Source organism: Mustela nivalis, assembly GCF_964662115.1.
Source record: "Mustela nivalis genome assembly, chromosome: 6".
Classification (NCBI taxonomy): domain Eukaryota; kingdom Metazoa; phylum Chordata; class Mammalia; order Carnivora; family Mustelidae; genus Mustela; species Mustela nivalis.
This window is the reverse complement of record NC_139025.1, coordinates 43903608-43923444: the sequence shown is the minus strand read 5'-3', so window position 1 is coordinate 43923444 and position 19837 is coordinate 43903608. Positions and strand designations below refer to the sequence as shown.

Here is a 19837-nt window from a genome sequence, read left to right as displayed (position 1 = left end):
GGCATCTGTTGATTTTTATTACAGGAAATGAGGTCTTAACTCCCACACCATTCCTCCCACCTTCCCCTCATTCTGCCAGCATGGTTACGCATACTTCTTGATCATGTCAGTATTCATTGTTGACATCATTATTACAGTGTAGCTTAGTCCTGAGCCAAGATAAATATTAAAACTGCAATTCTTCCCATGAACGATGTTTTCTTTCCTAGAGCTAATTACTGCTTTATGTTTTTAACTTGTTTTTTTATTTTATGATTTAAAATTTTACCTATGGTTAAACTATTACCCTCTCTCCTCTGCCTGTCTCTCAACATATGAGGTAGTGGAGAATCTTTTCAGATTTTCCTGGGGATATCCCTCTGGAGTCCTCTGTCTTCCTGTTTCAGGACTTGTTTGTTTTCTAGGTTGGCTCCATATCTGTCTTCCTGAGACTACCTGGATTCTGGATAGATACTATGTTACTGCCATCTTTCTTGCTTTCCTTCTTCATTTAATTGCATATCTTTGAGTCCCATGAGAGCATGCCTCTAAGTACATTTGTTAAGGTTTTGCATATCTGAAAACATTTTTATTTTTTCTGTCTTCATGCTTGATTTGTAGTTTGGATGGAGAGTTCTAGGTTATTGATAATTTTCCCCACAGAAGTTTGAAGGCATTAATTCAGTGTTTTGACTTTCACTATTGCTGGTAAAGAAATATTACGCTCTTCTGAGTTCCAATCCTGGATATGACCAGTATGTTTAATTATAAGTCCTTTTTTGAGTTCTGTTTCATTCTGTTATTGGTGTCTTGTTATGACAGGAACATCTTTTAAAATATACACACACTTGCATTTTCTTTTTTTCTCTGTATTTGCTTCTCTTCCGTAGTGGTTGTGGTGGTGGACTTGTTGTTTGTTTTGTGGGGCTAAGAGGTAGCTCTCATGATACCTAGTACCTCCATTTCCTGAGACTTCCCAGATTTTTCAGACACCTTCCCCTTCCATGTTAGTGATCATCTATCTCCCCATTCATTTTATCTTAATTTCTGGATTTGGAGTTAATTCATTTCTGATTGTATCAAAGATAGTTTGTGTTTGTTTCTCATTTTTTGTTGTTGTTGTTTTGGGGTCATTGCTAATAAGAGAAGCAGAAAAAAGTACAACAGGAAAGTTGTATTTCATTCTACACCAGAACATTTGTCAGCCCTCAACAACTTTCTCTCTTTTCCAGGTAGGATAGTACGGGGAATTTATAAGAAATTCATTAGATAACTTACTAAATTGTGTTTGGGGATATAAAGAATGCTTTCAAGAAATGATACAACACTTTTAAGCATCCATGTACCATTAACTTAACACATTTTTGAGAATGTATTGTGCACCAAGCCTTGGGCACTGCTCTGGATATAGAGAAAAGGTAATTCTGATCTCAGAAAGTGTACTTTGTAGGCGAGGAGAAGAATTAGTACAGTGTGGCAGGTTCTGTGATAAAGGTAAACCTGGACTACTCAGAGGAGCCATGTGCAGGCGGGGGAAAAGAGGAGAGATTCAAGGAGTTTTCTTCTAGAGGAGATAATGCCTGTGCTAAAGATGAATAGTAATAACCATGCAAAGGAAGAGAACTTTGTAAAATGCTGTTTGGTTACAGATTTACAGAGCAAATTTGTGGCCAAAGAAAATGAAGTACAGAGTCTGCATAGTAAGCTCACAGACACCTTGGTATCAAAGCAACAGTTGGAGCAGAGACTAATGCAGTTAATGGAATCGGAGCAAAAAAGGGTGACCAAAGAAGAGTCTTTACAAATGCAAGTTCAGGTATCTAATTCTCTTTTTGAGAAAATCTGTGTCTCTGTAGAAGAGAGAAGACCATCTACTTTATCCTAATTGTGGAGTGGTGATGAATAATTATAACTTAATCTTTGAGCAGTTGTTGCAATATGGTGTGTTTGAATATGTGCTTAAAGATGTCCTCACTCAGTCTTAAATTGTGTTAGATTAGGAACAACACAACCTATTCTTAATTTACCTTCTATATCAACTCTCAAAATATAGTGCCTAGTCATTGTTGTTAAAATTATGGCTTTTGGAATCTGAGAATGGCTTTTTAAAGATAAACATAAGTTTGTACCTCATTTAATTCATGTATATTGGTATATTTGTTAATAGCTTACTTCCTCCCCCCTCTTCTTTTTGGTCATTATTTATGTAAGGATATTTTGGAGCAGAACGAGGCTTTGAAAGCTCAAATTCAACAATTCCATTCCCAGATAGCTGCCCAGGTAAATGTGCTTTCATATTGTTTGTCGTTACTAATATATATTATAATAATGATAACATGTTATTACCAATATATAATATAAATACATATAATTTAATAATGATATAATAGAATATAATTCTTAGCCATTAAATTAATTGTCTGAATGCCTGTTGAGTGCTAGGCACTGGATTAGTAGTTGGGAAACTAGTCTGTGAATCAACACTGATAGTCCTGAGAGCCCAACACTCTGATAATTATATATAGAGTGTTGGGGGAAAATACCAAGAAAGAAGTCCAAATCCAACTAATGGAGAGTTTTTACCATAGGAGGAAGAAACGTTCATAATCTTGACTCAAACAGAAGAAATTGCCCAAATGGTGTTTAGAATAGTGGTTTATGTATTAAAAATGCTTACTAAATACTCACTGGCCATAAGGGAAAACTTTATATACCCTCAGGTGGTAGCAGTATGTTAATAATATAATACAGTATGTTAATACATAATCTCAGATTATGTGTGCAAAAAGATCACTTTAAAACTTCTGTTTAGCAAGTGGGGACACCTTCCGGAGTTTTGCAAGTTGTATTGTTAGACCTGTTATACTTTGGCAACATTGTTTTTTAACATAGATGTAGTCTAAAGTGTATATATCTATAATACAATATTAAAAAAGAAAAACTTCTAAGTACTTATTTCTGTAACATGTACTGTTCATTTCAATTCCTCAACTTCAAAATTCTAAAAATTGTAGAAAAAGTACTAGTTTTTTCTACCTTAAAAAGTAATTTTAACATTAAAAACTTGTTCTTGAATTTCAGGCAATTTCAAACCCCAAAATTTTGAGATTGCACATATTTGTTTCTAGTTGTTTTCTTTGTAGAAACTGTAATAAAAAATGAACTAAGAATTTTTTACTATAGAGGAGGCTGTTTGTACATATGTGAATGTACATGTATATATGAATTACCAATTCAAAGTGGATTGAAGTCTTAAGTTATTAGCTGTGAGGTAGCTCTAGAAAATTTATCAGGAATTAAATAGAGAATGCTATAAGTATGTATTTGAAAAAGAGGAGCATGGTTATTACTAAATTACTAAATTAAGGTAACTTAATTGTTACCTTAATCATGAACTGTATTATTTCTTTATTGGAAGTTGTTATTAAGATAAAGATGAAACATGACCTTTGTAGGTGTTTTTCTTGTATATTGTTACTTGTCAGTTATATAATTTCCAGGTCTGGCAATTTGTTTCATTTTAACTGCTTTATGCAGTGTAATTCTCTGATACTGGTTGTTGGTGATCAAGTTGCTTTCAGAATAATAGCTATTTATTGAACACTCATCATGGGCCAGATACTGCCTTAACAACTTGATATACATTAATTTCTTTAATTTTTAAAGCTGTTTGATTATTGTACAACTTTTAGACTTAAATGCTTTTATGTTGATACTGTTTTTCTTTCTTAGACCTCTGCTTCAGTCCTAGCAGAAGAGTTACATAAAGTGTAAGTCTGCCTTTCTACACTTCTCTTATAATTGCTTAGTCACCACTAAATGATACCTGTTCCATCAAAACATGATTTGCTTTATATTCTGACTTATTCAGAAAATACTCCTACCTAGATCTGGAGCAACTTTTGCTCTCCCCCTTACCTCAGTGAGTTGAGTTCCTAAACATTGCACATTGCACATTGCACGAACACATTTGTGTTTTTATGTCTTCATCGTAAAAAGAGTTGGGGAACCTTTTTTTTATGTGGGGTTTAGCAGTGAAAGAGAATTGTGATTTGAGATTAATGGAAGTAAATTAGTTTTTGTGCCTCATAAGTAGTTATTACCTACACTGTATTTTAACTATATGGAGATACCCAAAACAAGGTTCTGTTTTTAGTGTATTGTTTAATTTACATAGACATGGCTCACTTGAGTTCAGAAGATCTAAAATCTGGCTTTGGCATTACCAGGTTTGTGAACTTGAACAAATTACTTCTTTTACCTCAAGTTTTAGAACAGGGGTATGTATTTTAGGAAGTTGTAGAATGTATATGATAGATAGTACTAAACTGAAAGGAGCTACAGAAATGTAGGGTACAGATGCATGAGAAACTACTTAACTAAGCGTGAGCATATTTAAGGCTTTTAATCTTTTGATTTGTGACTTGACTTCGAAATGTTTATTGAATATAAAAATGTACTTCCTGTTAAAGGATTGCTGAAAAGGATAAGCAGATAAAACAGACTGAAGATTCTTTAGCAAATGAACATGATCACTTAACAAGTAAAGAGGAGGAACTTAAGGTACAGTAATTCTGATAAATGGCAAGTTATTTTGTAAGCATTGAATTATTCTGATAGGGTAAGCAGTATGACCATCTATGAAAAATGGAAAATACTCTAAAGTCATTTAAAATGTGTGTCTCTTAATTAAGCTACAAAATCCTCGTTAGCCTTCCAAGAAAAGAAGTTCAGAGGATTTTCTCATATGATGCAATTCATAATAATTTGGGAAGTTTGCTAAATAACAGGAATTGATGATTTCCTTTTCCTATTTAAGAAATTGTGATTTGAGGCCTTCACTTTGAGACCTTTACTTAGGTAGAAGAGATGCTTTACAAGCATATTTACATATTTTTTTTTCTTATTCTAGGACATACAGAATATGAATTTCTTATTAAAAGCTGAAGTGCAAAAGTTACAGGCCCTGGCAAATGAACAGGTAGATTTTTTATAGCTGTTGAGTGTTTACGTCAGAATTTGACCTTGTCTATACTTACTTCCATTGGAATTGCAAGCCCTAATTTCATTCATATACATAGTAAATATAATGGTTATTTGTGTTTGGTTACATGGCATATTGTTGAAAGCCTCTTCTATTTGACCATGACTGTCACAACCCACCTAGATAGTACTATTTTCATGTTGAAACTCATGTTTGATCAAATGAATTGATCACTTTTCGGATCTCCAAAGAATCCACTAAAACATTCTTTTTTTTTTTTTTTTTTTAAGATTTTATTTATTTATTTGACAGAGAGAAATCACAAGTAGATGGAGAGGCAGGCAGAGAGAGAGGGAAGCAGGCTCCCTGCTGAGCAGAGAGCCCGATGTGGGACTCGATCCCAGGACCCTGAGATCATGACCTGAGCCGAAGGCAGCGGCTTAACCCACTGAGCCACCCAGGCGCCCCTCCACTAAAACATTCTTAATGTGCTGATTTGTTTTAGCCTTCTGCTATTTAATCAAAAAGGATAGTTTCATTTGGATAAAATTTGATGAGTGAGAAGTACAAAATACTGGACAGCAAAAAGTATTGCAAAAATACGTAGATACTGCTTTAACATTTACTTCAAATATATGGAAATGCAGCTTTTCAGTACATAAAAATAAGGGAAAGAATGGTTTTGAGTGCTTCCTAAGAAATGATTTAATTCTCATCCCATTCCAAACACAGGCTGCTGCTGCACATGAACTGGAGAAGATGCAAAAAAGGTGATTAGAGTGTTGCTGTACATGGAGCCATTCATACATTTATGTTCAAGTATAGTTGCATAAATTATTGCTACTCATAACTGATAGTTGTGCACATGATTTATGTAAACCTTAGTGTGAATTATTGATTTTTTTTTCTCATAGTATTCATGTTAAGGATGATCAAATAAGATTGCTTGAAGAACAGCTACAGTGTGAAATTTCAAACAAAATGGAAGAATTTAAGGTGTGTGATTAAGCTTGTCAGCTGAGCTTAGAACAACCTACTAAAATTTTCAGTTGAAACGAGTCTAATTGTACTAGTTTTTATATGAAATCACCCTGAAGCAATGTTTCTGTAGTTTATTTGGGGATTATACGACAATGAATGTTACACTTTTTGCCTGGATTATCTGTTCTTATAATAGACTTTTGAAATTTGTTTTGCCTCAGTCTTTGCTCTACTGTGGTTTTCATTTGGTAGTGTGTGATAGTTTTAATTGCCTCCATTGTCAGTGCAGTGCTAGTTTCTGGTCATGGCCTCTCAGCTTGAGTTGAGCGCATTCGTACTGCTGGGGTACATCTCTTCATGTGTGTGAGATTTGTATTCTTCTTCTTCTTCCTCTTTTTTTTTTTTTTTTTTTTTTTGCTTTAATTTAATAGGAATCCTGTAAATATTCACTTAGGAAAGCAGGATTTCCCAGAATCCATTGGCATAGACTGTTTCAGTTCTTTGAAATACACATGATACAATTCTAAGCACAGTGTTAACACTGTTCTGTTTTGGAATAAACACATGACTGAAGTGGAAGGCTTAGTTGAAACTAGTTTTAGAGATCATTATACAGATTGTTTATACTAGTCCTGTATTTTTATATTTTGGAAGTACATTCATTGAAAATGAAAAATGGAAACCACATGAAATTTGCATTGTAGGTCAGTATATAATTCACCTGTCACTTTAAGTATATTTGAAGGGTTAATATGGGTTTGAATGGCGGGGGGGTTGGTTTTTTTTTTTTTTTAACCTATTCAAATGATTGCTTTATCTTTTCTTAATAGAAGAGTATATTGAGGTTTTTTTTTCCCTTCAGATTCTAAATGACCAAAACAAAGCATTACAGTTAGAAGTTCAGAAGCTACAGACTCTTGTTTCTGAACAGGTAAGGCTTTAATGAATTATAAGGCTGAAATATCTAATATTAACAAGATCTGATTCTTCTTAAATAATATCCAGCTCATTTTTGAGGAGTTTTGCTGAATTATGGGTATATCTTTCCATTGCATTTCAGTTCATCTTGTGCTTATCAAGTGTCTAAAAAAATTTTTTTTCTTCCTTGAGGGGAAGCTAATGCTAACTCCCTGTTATAAGCACTTAAAAAAAAAGTGCCATAGAATACAAAAAAAAGTATTTTACATTCGGTTCTTAGGATAAAATTCTTTACACTTTTGGAGCCTTTTATCTAAGGCAACATGGTTTCTTAAAAAGAAAGTGGGTTTGAAACCTGCTACCAGCACTTAAAAGTGGAGTGATGTTGATCAAATTGCTTAACCTTTTTGAGACCTTTTATTCCAAGTCTTTTACACTGAGATTTTATTTATATCATAAGCTTGTTAGATTTAAATGGGGACCTTTATGTATAGTGCTTCGCCTAGTGGTTGGCATTAAGCAGGCATTTTAAACCTCAGTTCCTTTCCGTTAGAATATTTATTTTTTCATCTCCTCTCTACCCTCTGCTGTCATCAGACTCTTCTGTATTTATAGCAACCTATCAAAACTGTAGCAGCCTTAGTATACATGGCTCCATAAACGAGCTCCAGGCAATGTCCATTCTATGGCTGTTCCTAAGAGTTGCCTTTGGACTTTTCTCCTACAGAACTCTTCAAATTCCAGGGTTTAAAAATACTCTAGAAACTCTTGGTATTAGATGACACATTAAAATAGCTTTGAATGTTTCTCTAATAGTGTTAAACGTGGGGACTTGTATTAGAAGCTGAAATGTAAGTTGCAGATGGTAGCACTTCCTTTCAAAGATATATGCTTTCATTTTTTATTTTAAAATTCACATTGTGGAGGTATTAAATTGATATAAGTAGCTCTTTTTCAGGTGAGCCACATGCTATGGAAGTATTTGTTAATATCTGTTCACTTTTCAAGAAATAATCTTATTCTCTTCCTCTTAAATATGATAATGCCTTGCATAATGTTTATTATTTTGTATATACTTTACCCTTGCAAACAAAAGGCAGTAGAGGAGGTAATGCTAAACTGATGATATTTAGTGCAGTGCGGGGACATGACTGTATGCCACTGTAATCCTAAAATAATATTTAAGTCTTACTGTTAAATCTTATTTCCCTTTGTTGTCATGTAGCTTATAAGAGATTCATTTCATCAGTTGTAAGAATTGTCCCCCCTCACTTTAGCATCTCTGAAGTCTGGATGTATCTTAGAATCTCTGGTTAGCTGGCAGCATTTAAAATTTTAGTAGCTACATAAAATACCAGTAGGAAATGTAACATTAATGACTTGGATGAGGTAAAATGTGATTGATAATTTTTGATTTGTGTTACCTCTTGCCCAGAAAAGCAGAATGTTAAGTTGTGAGTTGGTTATAGAGATTCTGAAAAACTTATTTCAGTGTATAAGCTTTTAAATACTTCCTAAAATTAACTTCATGGAAGGGAAAACAAATGCCTAGAAATGTATGACCCTGTTGTGGGATTTCAGTATTAATGGTGCTGGTAACTCTTACATTTAAATAGAAAACTGGAATCTTTACAAATCTTTTAACTTTTAGAATCTTTTAATTCTCTAGTTCTGCCTCATTAGACAGGAACAAAACCAATAGCTTTAAATTTTTGTTTTTCTTAAAGAGAATATGATGATGATTTAAGAATTGCCATTCTAATATCTTACATAAAATTCCCCAGTGTATGTATGGAAGTTAATATTAAAAAAGAAAATCCTCAGGACGCCTGGGTGGTTCAGTGGGTTAAAGCTTCTGCCTTTGGCTCAGGTCATGATCTCAGGGTCCTGTGATCAAGCCCCACGTTGCATCTGGCTTTCTGCTTAGCAGGGAGCCTGCTTCCTCCTCTCTCTCTGCCTATCTCTCTGCCTACTTGTGATCTCTGTCTGTGAAATAAATAAATAAAATCTTTTAAAAAATCCTCTAATTTCTACCTTAACCAAATCAGCTTTCTGATACTCCTAAGATTTCCATGTACCTGTAGATATTCTATTAGAATAACAGCTTTTTGCATGAGATAGGTTTTAATGAATGAAGAATAGTTTTAGGAAGTTTAATGAAGAGTCCACAGAACAAAATTTTATAGCTACATTTTTAAAAGAATTTGATAAGGAAAACTTACTTTGTGGTACTAATTTAAGATTTGCCATTTGGTAATTTAGAACTTTTCTTCTTAAAGCTCTCTCTTAAAAATAGTTTAGAAAGCATGTTAACTACAATGGTGTGTTTTGGTTGTAGTTGTGACTTAGCTTTCTCATCTTGGCAGACCAAAGAACCATCTCTTTGGCTTCTTTTCTAGTCATTTTTATTGCTATCACTAGTGAAAGAAGAGATAAAGATTAGTGTAATCTTAATTTCTTTGATTTCCACCTTTCTTTAACCCCTTCCTATCCAGCAGTCAGAATTCTAAGTGACAGTTGAGAGATGAACAGTTTAGTTATATATATATTAAAAAAAAAATTCCGTCTTTTTGCTCCATGGATTTTTATCTGGGAGGAAAAGATTGAGCTTATTGAAACAGAAACCAGTGATGGTGCCAAGTTGTTGTTTCTTCAGGTGTAGGAGACAGAAAGACAACAAATATCAGGTAAGGTAACCTGTTTATACACTAAAGAGGGCAAGGCTCCATGCTGATATAAGCCTATATGATAACCCTAATGAAGCAAATAAATCAGTTACTTACTAGGATCTCATTTATTCAAAATAAAACTTCTGGGGAAGCAAGGTTCTGACTTATCTTTTTTTTTTTTTTTTTTTTTTTTAAAGCATAGGGACAGCATATTTATTCTTATTCTAGGAGATTTTTATTAGTGAAAACTATAGGGGTAGGAAATCTTTTCCTCTTTGCCCTGTTGCCTGTTTATGTTTTATTGCAGAAGAATTTATTATTGTATTAAATGTAGTTTGGGAAATTGTCTAGGGAGAATGAAATTGGATTGGGTTAGGCCGGTAATGTTTAAAGTAAAAAGGCTGGATGGATGCTAAGCTGGTCACTTTTCTGCAATTGAATATTTGGTAAGCTGATGACTGAGAGTACATGTTAAAGTGTACCTCTGTTAAAGGAAATTAATTTCATTCAGGTTTATGAATTGAGTATGTGCTAGACACTATGCTCCAGGTTTATGAATTGAGTATGTGCTAGACACTATGCTCCATGCTGAGGCTACAGAGATGAATGAGACTTGGTTCCTACCCTCAGGAATATGGCTTTTAGTGTGGAGAATGATGTGTAACACAGAAAAGTATGATGAATAAAATTCTTTAACTGTGGTACAGGGTTGGAGGAAGAGATAATGAATTCTATCTGACGGACACTAAGGGTAAAGAGGCATCACAGAGAAGGCTTGATTTGGAAAAATAGCCATCAGTTTGCCCAACAGCTAAGGGGAAATCCAGCTGAGGGAATAAAGTGTTAATACTTACCTGGCAGGGGAGATACTATGGTCAGAAAGGTGTTTTTCCCAGGGCAAGGCTTATCCATTGTACTCCGGATGTGCTGACTCCTGCGATTTCCCCAAATGTGGGAAACTCGACTGCATAATTTGTGGTTGTGGGGGACTGTGTGTGTGCTTTCCCTTGTTTAAAAAAAAAAAAAAAAAGTCATGGGTCATGTCAGTGAGTGGCCAAACTGGTGTATTCATAGTTTATTGGCATGTTGTAGAAGTGCAAAGGATACAGTGTAAGGAGTAGAGAAAGGCTGGCTATAGCCCAATTATGAAGGACTTTGTATGCTGTGTATGGACCATGAACTTGAACTAGTATGTTGGTAAATCCCTGAAAGATAATTGCAAGGATGAATAAATGTTCTATCTAGCATTTTGGATCACTCTGGTAACAATGAGGTATTTGAATTTATGTGGGGGAGAAGTATGTAGGACTAAAGGTATAATGCAGTAAGTGATTAAGGTGCAGATAACTTGGACTTAATAGTGTTGTCTTTTTTTTAAATTGAGATATAATTGACATATAACATTAGTTTCAGAAGGACTAATGATTTATGTGTTGATAATGTGAAATGAGCACAGCAGAAGTCCAGTTAATAGTTAACATTCATCACCATACGGTTACAAATTTTTTGTTTAATCTTTTTTTTTTTTTAAAAGACTACACGTGTGTGAGCGCGCTCTGGCGGGGTGGGAGTTGGGGGAGGGGAGGTGGTAGGGGAGGGAGAGAGGGCGAGTGCCAAGCAGGGTCCACACCCAGCATGAAGCTGGGATGCGTGTCCTGATCTCATGACCGAGATCATGATCTGATCTGAAATCAGGAGTCCAGTGCTTAACTGACTGAGCCTCCCAAGTGCTCCTGTTAAACCTTACATGAGATGGCCATCAGCAAAAATAAAGATGGACAAAAACCCATCTTGATGAAAAATTTGTAAACTTATTGCATGATTTATATTTGTAGTTTATAAACCTGACTTACTATACTTTTGACAACTCCAGTCTCCTTTCTGGTAATAGGGAAATTTTTCCCATTGGGAAGTTTTTCCTGTACCCCTCACAAAATACTCCTTGTAGGCAACAGGCAGAGAGAAGTATAGTGTGGTATTGTGATATTTGAGATGGATGAAGCCAAGGGCCTAACCTAAGGCATTGAAGAAAAGGGGGTTAATTTTAGAATTATGTAAGAAGTGGAGTCTCAGGACTTGGATTTGGCAATGGAAAAATTAATAGTATTTGTGAAAAGGGTTATAATAGAATAGGGGGAAAAGAAGGAAACTAGAAAATTAGAAAAGTACAGATAAGGAATGGGATGGGCAGAAAAAATGTTCAAAGTCTGTTTTGGTAGGCTACTTAGCTGCCTGAAGGCTTAGGAATGCTAACGGGGAAGCCTCTCTTCTGGACACAAAATAAATTCTAGCAGTGGGGACTTTTTGTGTTTCTGGAGAGATGCTGGAAGGGAAGTAGTTAAAAGTGGGGGTCAGTTTACATATCCTGTTTTAATGCTTTACAGGGAGAATATATTCATGTGTTGCTCCTGCAACTTATAATCAGTTTTAAAACATTGTATATATTTGTCTAGGTGGTGGTCACATAATATCTACATGTTAAAAATTAATTGATTTGTATATCGGATTTTTGCACTTGCCCATATAAATGTTATACTTTAGTTTTTAATGTCAAAAATCAATTTATTAGAAGAAAGAACAAAGCCTCCTTTCTTGGTCTTCAAGGCTTTAGAGCCTTGGATTTTTTATATTCAAAGAACAGAATTGATACAGAATTAAGGCAGATTCTCTTTTTTATTCTTAAGATTTTCTTTTATGGCAATTAAAAATTATTTAGAAGGTACTGATTCATTTTACTGGCTCATACTTCATCCTTTTCTGTGTCTTTTGTGTAGCTGCTTCTCTTTTGTCTTGAGTTTTCTAAATTAAATAACACTTTAATTATTAGCAGTCTTCAAGTATGGCTCACCTTCCTAAATTTTGGTTCTAATTAAAACTAAACAATTTTCATAGAATCATATTTTTAAATTAGTTTTACATCATGCAAACGTAGTAAAATTAAACATTTTTCTTTTGGGGGGTGATTTTTATTTTAGCCTAATAAAGATGTTGTGGAACAAATGGAGAAATGGTAAGTTTAAGTTTTTCTTTTTATATTTTAATGGCTAATTTCTACCAAATTTGAGATAACAGAATTATTAACTATATTAATCTAGATTTTTAAAGTGCTCTTTGTACTTCATAATGGAAGTATGGTGGCATGCTGTTGATTGGTTTGATTTGGGATTACAGTAGGTTTGTGGTGTTAGGTGTGGGAATGATTTTATTTAGGCCATTATGTATTACTTGACACATTTTACTTATTGGTTAAGAAGTACTTTTAGACCATGATCAGAGATCTCAGAAACCTTTTTAGAAATTAAGTTTATAAGAAATGAGAGACACAGGAGTTGATTGATATAAAATATTTAGCAGTGATAGTATTTACCTTGAAAAATGGTTAATATATTTTAAATTTATGATTTCAGTATTCAAGAAAAGGATGAGAAGTTGAAGACTGTAGAAGAGTTACTTGAAACTGGACTTATTCAAGTGGCCACAAAAGAGGAGGAACTGAATGTAAAACATTTTGTACATTTGTTTTCCTTGTGAGTTTGTCTGTGAACATGAAGGGGATTACTGTAAATTAAGATTTTTTCCATAACCTTTAAAACTTAATATTAGTTATCCACATTTAATGAATATATTATTTTTTTCCGTTAAACTTAACATTGTATTAGGAATACAAAAGTGCATAGTTGATTGTAGCATTCACTGTCTTAATGAAATACTTTTTTTTTTTGGTTTGTAATTAATGCTTCCCCACCTCCACCATGCCCAGATGAAAACTAACAGATTTCATAAGTTCATGAAATAGTATTGGAGGCCAGGGAAAGGAGAGACTCCTGTTCTGTTCTGTGATTATCATTAGTTCTAACTAACATGATAAGGACAGGGTTGCTGGAAGAAATGTTAAAGATGTATTTGAGTTTTGGGGGAGAAATGACTTAAGTATACCACTTAAGTGGTATACTATGTGCTCTTGAGGTTGTGGAAACATAGGTAGAAATATTTGTGGGAATAAATGAATTAAAAATTCATTTGAGTATCTCCAGAAGTTACAGAATTGTAGACATGTGTGACAGACTTCTGGGTCTTCCAGAGAGGGAAAGAAGCAGCTAAAGAAAAATGAGAAATGAGGATATTTTGAAGATAGCTAATTTTTTAGAAAGTTAAGAGTGTGTTGTGCTTCTTTATCTTTGAAAAAGGCAATAAGAACAGAAAATTCATCTCTGACGAAAGAAGTTCAAGACTTAAAGGCTAAGCAAAATGATCAGGTAATGTATTCAGTAGATCCTGCAACTGTTCTCTTTTTAAACAGTGCACAAACCTGTTCTTTTCAAATAGAGCAAGTCTGTTTATTCCTCCTTTCATCAATGTGGAATTTGTCAGTCATAGTTTTAATCTGTGAATGATTAGTGACTTGATTAACAGTACTAGAAGCTGCAATTTTTTGAATGCTGACTATATACCAGACACTGGGTAGCATACTCTAGATAGGATGTCATTGCTGCTTACTGCAGTTATAAAAGTTCTGAGTGTACAAATGTGGAGAAAGACTCTAAATAATAGTAGAAGGACCTATCTGGAATTAGGCAATTTCCTAGTTCTGTTTTCTTTTTTTTTTTTTTTTTAAAGATTTTATTAATTTATTTGACAGAGAGAAAGATCACAAGTAGGCGGAGAGTCAGGCAGAGAGAGAGGAGGAAGCAGGCTCCCGCTGAGCAAAGAGCCCGATGCGGGGCTCGATCCCAGGACACTGAGATCACGACCCAAACCGAAGGCAGCGGCTTAATCCACTGAGCCACCCAGGCGCCCCCTAGTTCTGTTTTCTTATCTGGTTAGAATTATTCATTAATTGTAACATTGTATCTGTTGATTTTTCTTTTAGCCTACACTTTCCATAAGTAGCCTTAAAGCTACTTACTTTCAGAGTGCTTTTCATTTTCATAATTAGAACATTAAAAAAAACCTAGAAAGAATTCCTGGGTTTATTGTTCTCATTTAGATTTTGGTATAATAGAAAATTTAAGGATAATATACTCTCTGTTTCTGAATTCATTAATATTTTGAGCAAATTGCTAAGTAGGATACTTTCCTATTTCCAGGTTTCTTTTGCATCTCTAGTTGAAGAACTTAAGAAAGTGTAAGTGGTGATATTTTTAAACTGGTCTTTCTCTTTTGGTCCATTTTCTTAGTGCTCATAGATCTTGTTTTGTGCAATTTAGATAGCTGTATGTTAGTTTAACCTTCACTCTAGAATTTTTCACTGCTGAATTAAGGGAATTTCGTTGTACTTTTCTAGTGCAGTGTGATTGCTAAAACATTTCGTAATTCCAATTATTTTCTTGTGGCATCGAATTGTTAATTTTCTGTTTCTGCAGTAAGAATTGAACTACTAAAAAAACAAAACAGAACAGAACAGGATATACTGGATATAGAGAACATTTATCCTCTTCTTGACCTCTGTAAAGTTTGATGCCATAATTGTGTATACATTCTGCCACTGCTTTCAGAACTCTGGAAGCCAATATTGTTGAGAGAAACTTGATTCTTCCGGTGTTTTTCAGGGTATAAGTCATATCATTCTCTATGCACTTTTGAAGTATTGTGTGTATCTCCTTCTGTGTATCAGCTTTAGCCATCTGGTATTTACTGATTAATTCTCATTTAGGAATACTTCCCTGCCATCTCTTTCTTAGACAGGGTGGACAGAGGCAGAGAATCTTAAGCAGGCTCCACACTTAGTACTGAGCCCGATGCTGGGCTTGACTCAGTACCCTGAGATCATTACCTGAGCCAAAATCGAGAGTCATATGCTTAACTGACTGAGCGACGTAGGCGCCCCTCATTTAAGAAGACTTTTAAGTATCTTTTTCCCTTCTTATGTGCAGGCTACTTTGCTATTTTATTTAAAATGGGAAGAGTTAATTTGGATGACCCCTGTTGGTGCTATTTGTTTATGTCTTGATTTCTATTAAAGTTTAATACTGCATTTCTTCATCTAAGGATTTATGAAAAGGATGGAAAGATCAAGTCTGTGGAAGAGCTTCTGGAAGCAGAAGTTCTCAAAGTTGCTAATAAGGAGAAAACTATTCAGGTATTGGGAGAGAGTAAACTGTGTGCTGGGTTTTTTCTTCCTTTTTTTTTTCCCCCTTGTTTATCAGCTTTAGTGAATATCATTTAATTTCATGTGTTTGTCTGACATTGCATTTTATGTCAATTTCTGTGTTTCCATTGTCCAATTTTGTCTGTTTTGTCATTGTCAAGGATTTGAAACAGGAAATAGAGGCTCTAAAAGAAGAAATAGGAAATATCCAGCTTGAAAAGGCTCAACAGGTAAAAATCCCAGAGCCATAGCATGACAGATTTGTTAGTGTATGTGTTTATGAGCTGTTTGGTTTTTTTCTTGTTACTCAGAAAAAAACTTTTAGTAGTGTGCTGTAAGTATTTTGGGTTATGTGCATTTTTTAAAAATGTATTTTATTTATTTATGCTTGATTTGAGAAAGTGTTCTTGATATTTTATTCAATATATTTTTTAACTTTTAAAAATTGTTTTCTGTACTAATGTTTCATTTTAGTTTGCCAAGTTAAACAGAAAACAGTTTGGTAAATCTTTTTTTAACCTTTTTTTTAAATTGCATGGATTAAAATGTTTTGTTATAGAATATGTATTGCTTAACTTTTGCCTATAGAACAAAAGACATTGAGGGTATTTCAGAGGTAGCCAGAGATTACTGGACATAGATGGGGTTTGGTGAGTTTAATCTGATAAGGCTTCATTGAAAAAGTAAGATTGCATAAAAGTGAGGATTCATCCATTCATCCCACAGAGTTATTCAACAATATTTCCTGAGTTCCTTCTGCTTGTGAAAGCACTGTGTTAATGATTTAAGATCATGTGTTAAGAGAAACAGGGTATGATGAAAAGATCACAGTACTCTGATATAGATTGAAAGGTTAGGAAAATCTCTTGAGGAACTGACACCTAAGCCAAAATCTGAAGGAACTTGTGAGAAGACAGTGGAAGGTAAAAGTTGGTGTTGAATAACTGTATGATTTAAAAAAAAAAAAAAAAAAGGACAGTGTTGAGTACTGTTGAGTAGATGACATGGAAGACTGGAAAGAAGAGCTCTGATACAGTAGAGAGGTATATGTACAGTTACTACTCTAATTCTCACAACTTTAGATTTACCACATTATTTAGACTTATTATTCCAATTTTTATTTTGTTACTCTTACTGTCTTTGGAATCAAAAGAAGTCAAAATCCAAACACATCTCATTTTGGCATGAATAATTCAGCTAGGATCTTTGTAATTTGAAGTGTACACATTTTAAAGTTTATCATAAAGCATAAGGTCATTTGAATGGATTATAAATAGCCTTTTTTCTGCTTTTTCTTTTTCTCTTTCAGTTATCTATTACTTCTCAAATTCAGGAGCTTCAGAACTTGTAAGTACCATTTCTTTCATTGCCCTTTAATATCTTTTTCCACAGGTTAAATATAAGTATGTATAATTCAATACACTATGGTTATAATGAAAATCAGAGCTGCTTTTTATTTAATTTCATGTAGTATTTTTAGGAATATGAAATTATATCTCAAAATGTTATCATAGTTTTATGTTTTCATTAGGATTTAACTTAAGCTTTTTGATGGAAATGGGGGTAGAGTGGAACGTCTTATTTTTCATACTCTATAATCTGAATATGACCTTGGACTGAGATATTGCTCTTTGCCCATTTTAATAGCCACTGTGAAACTGACTGTGTATTTCATAGCCAAACCAGTGGTAATACGCTGATTTCCTGGTATTGGTTTAAAGAAGATGATATGGAGTGAGAGTAGAGCTACCCTGATTTATTCAGTATCTAGATCTGCAGTGATAGATGGAAGTTTTTTCTTTAATAATCCTATATTTACTTTCTTAAGATTTAATTTGAGAAAGAGCACACAGAGAAAGAGAAGACACAAGATGAGCAGGGGGAGGGGCAGAGGAAGAGAGAGAAGCAGACACCTCACGGAGCAGGAAGCCTGATATGAGGCTTAATCCCAGGATTCTAGGATCATGACCTGAGCTGAAGGCAGACTCTTATTTGACTGAGCCACCTAGGCACTCCAATCATCTTATACTTCTTAATTTATTATCTGCAAAATCTTGTATGGTTTTTTACTTAAAATATTTAGTTTATTTTATGTCTGTTTACAATCCAAAATCTACTTCTCTAGTCGTCAATAATTTTGGTTTGTATGGTTCTGTAATATTTTCACTGATAGTTCTTATTAACTTATTTTCAGATTACAAGGAAAGGAAGAACAGATGAATACCATGAAGACTGTTTTAGAAGAGAAGGAGAAAGACCTAGCCAGTCAAGGAAGATGGTTACAGGTAAGAAGTTAAAAACAAAAGTAAACACCTTTTTTATACTTGACTGTCAGTTCAATTCATACCAATTCTTTTTCAGGATCTTCAAGAAGAAAATGAATCTTTAAAAGCTCATGTTCAGGAGGTAGCACAATGTAACTTGAAAGAGGTATAGTATAAATAGATTACCAGCACATTACATAAAAAGTGAGGAGTCTGTTTTATATTCTGTTAGAAAATAAAGAAGTTAGTATACTCTCTTAGTTTACTTGGCATAAGAATTACTGTACTGTAGTTGTGGTGTTGTTGATGAAATAAGTTAAATTTTATCTTTTTCAAGTCTTTCTGCCTGATTTGTTGGCCTAAGCCTAATAGCATTTCCCATCCTTACTTTTTGAGATTGACTTTTAAACTTACCTAAGTATCCATGTTTAATTGGTATATTAATCTGTAATCCTTAAAGAAATGGATATACAAAATCCAGTTAAAGTTCATTCTATCTTTGTAGATAGCCTAATTTTAACATAAAATTATGTCTTTATTTTTATGTTTCTAGTTTATTGGTGCTTTATATATAGTACATATACTTTGTAGTTTGTAATACCTGATCTTCTTGATGTTAGAATTAAAAATGTGAATCTCTTCCTTAGGCATGTTCTGCATCACGATTTGAAGAACTTGAGACTGTGTAAGTATAATTTTATACAGCATTTCAAAGAGGAAGTTCTCATTATTTTGCAGAATGTACTTGAATACCATGAGTTTCTTCTCAGTCATTTCTTGTTAAATTAGGAATTAAAGTCCAGAGGCATATAAGCTAATAAGTCTCTTTTGGTGTAATAAAAGAGAGTGCTTTCAGATACGTGGGGTAATAAAAGAGAGTGCTTTCAGATACATGGGGATATTATCCTTTCCAAGCCCTTCAAACCCATGAACCAAAAAGATAATCTTAGTTATATCAAACCCATCAACCAGAAGATAATCTTAGTTATAACCTTGATGAAGATTATTTAATCTCTAAGAAATAACTTGCTTATTGAGAAGAATGGTTATCTGTTTTCATACCAGTTACTGTGCTAAAGAATAAAAATATTGAGTCTGATCAGCACAGAAGGTACTACTAGTCTTAATAGATGTTCATCCTAGAAAATTTTTGTATTAAAAAGTCTGTTCTCGGGGCGCCTGGGTGGCTCAGTGGGTTAAGCCTCTGCCTTCGGCTCAGGTCATGATCTCAGGGTCCTGGGATCGAGTCCCGCATCGGGATCTCTGCTCAGCAGGGAGCCTGCTTCCCTCTCTCTCTCTCTCTGCCTGCCTCTTCATCTGCTTGTGCTATCTCTCTGTCAAATAAATAAATAAAATCTTTAAAAAAAAAAAAAAGTCTGTTCTCTTAATTTTAGCTAACTAAATCAGTTTACAGTGGTGAGAGGGATATCTGGACTTCATTTTTTTTGGCATACTATAGAATTACTTTTAAGATATTTTTGCTTTGCTGTGATGCCATCAATCTTTTTGGATGTTTAAGAAGTGGCCCTTTGAAACTGTGTCTTTAAAAGTAAGATATTGAAGATATTAGGTCATTGTCTTTATGAGGACAAAGGAGATGTCTCTATTCTTGACACTAAAATTCTCATTTGTACAGCTAATTGTTTATCATAGGGGCATTGTATGGTTATCAAGGTACTTGTTTCATTTGCTAATAGAAAGCTTAGAGACACATTTCTGGCCTATTTGTAGTAGGTATATAAATCATTAAAATATGTGCTTTTTTAAATTTTTATTTTTATTTACTTATTATTATAAGATTTTATTTATTTGACAGAGATCGCAAGTAGGCAGAGAGGCAGGTAGAGAGAGAGGAAGGGAAGCAGGCTCCCTGCTGAGCAGACAGCCCAATGTGGGACTCGATCCTAGAATCCTGGGATCATGACCTGAGCCGAAGGCAGAGGCTTTAACCCAC

General features: G+C 34.1%; 1 protein-coding gene across 11 annotated transcripts in view; it reads left to right on the top strand.

The window, feature by feature from the left end:
* KTN1 (kinectin 1) overlaps positions 1–19837 on the top strand; it is a 102912-nt gene that overhangs the window by 51244 nt on the left and 31831 nt on the right. For 7 of the 11 annotated variants that reach the window (XM_082735051.1, XM_082735047.1, XM_082735046.1 and 4 more), the window contains exons 11-28: positions 1629–1795; positions 2191–2259; positions 3712–3749; positions 4452–4542; positions 4892–4960; positions 5696–5733; positions 5878–5959; positions 6807–6875; positions 12507–12541; positions 12939–13029; positions 13719–13787; positions 14619–14656; positions 15520–15610; positions 15781–15849; positions 16929–16966; positions 17814–17904; positions 17981–18049; positions 18531–18568. In XM_082735051.1, coding sequence (XP_082591177.1) covers positions 1629–1795; positions 2191–2259; positions 3712–3749; positions 4452–4542; positions 4892–4960; positions 5696–5733; positions 5878–5959; positions 6807–6875; positions 12507–12541; positions 12939–13029; positions 13719–13787; positions 14619–14656; positions 15520–15610; positions 15781–15849; positions 16929–16966; positions 17814–17904; positions 17981–18049; positions 18531–18568 — 1252 coding nt within the window. The remainder of the gene's footprint in view (positions 1–1628; positions 1796–2190; positions 2260–3711; positions 3750–4451; positions 4543–4891; positions 4961–5695; positions 5734–5877; positions 5960–6806; positions 6876–12506; positions 12542–12938; positions 13030–13718; positions 13788–14618; positions 14657–15519; positions 15611–15780; positions 15850–16928; positions 16967–17813; positions 17905–17980; positions 18050–18530; positions 18569–19837) is intronic. The other 4 variants (XM_082735045.1, XM_082735043.1, XM_082735050.1 and 1 more) reach the window with 1 other exon arrangement.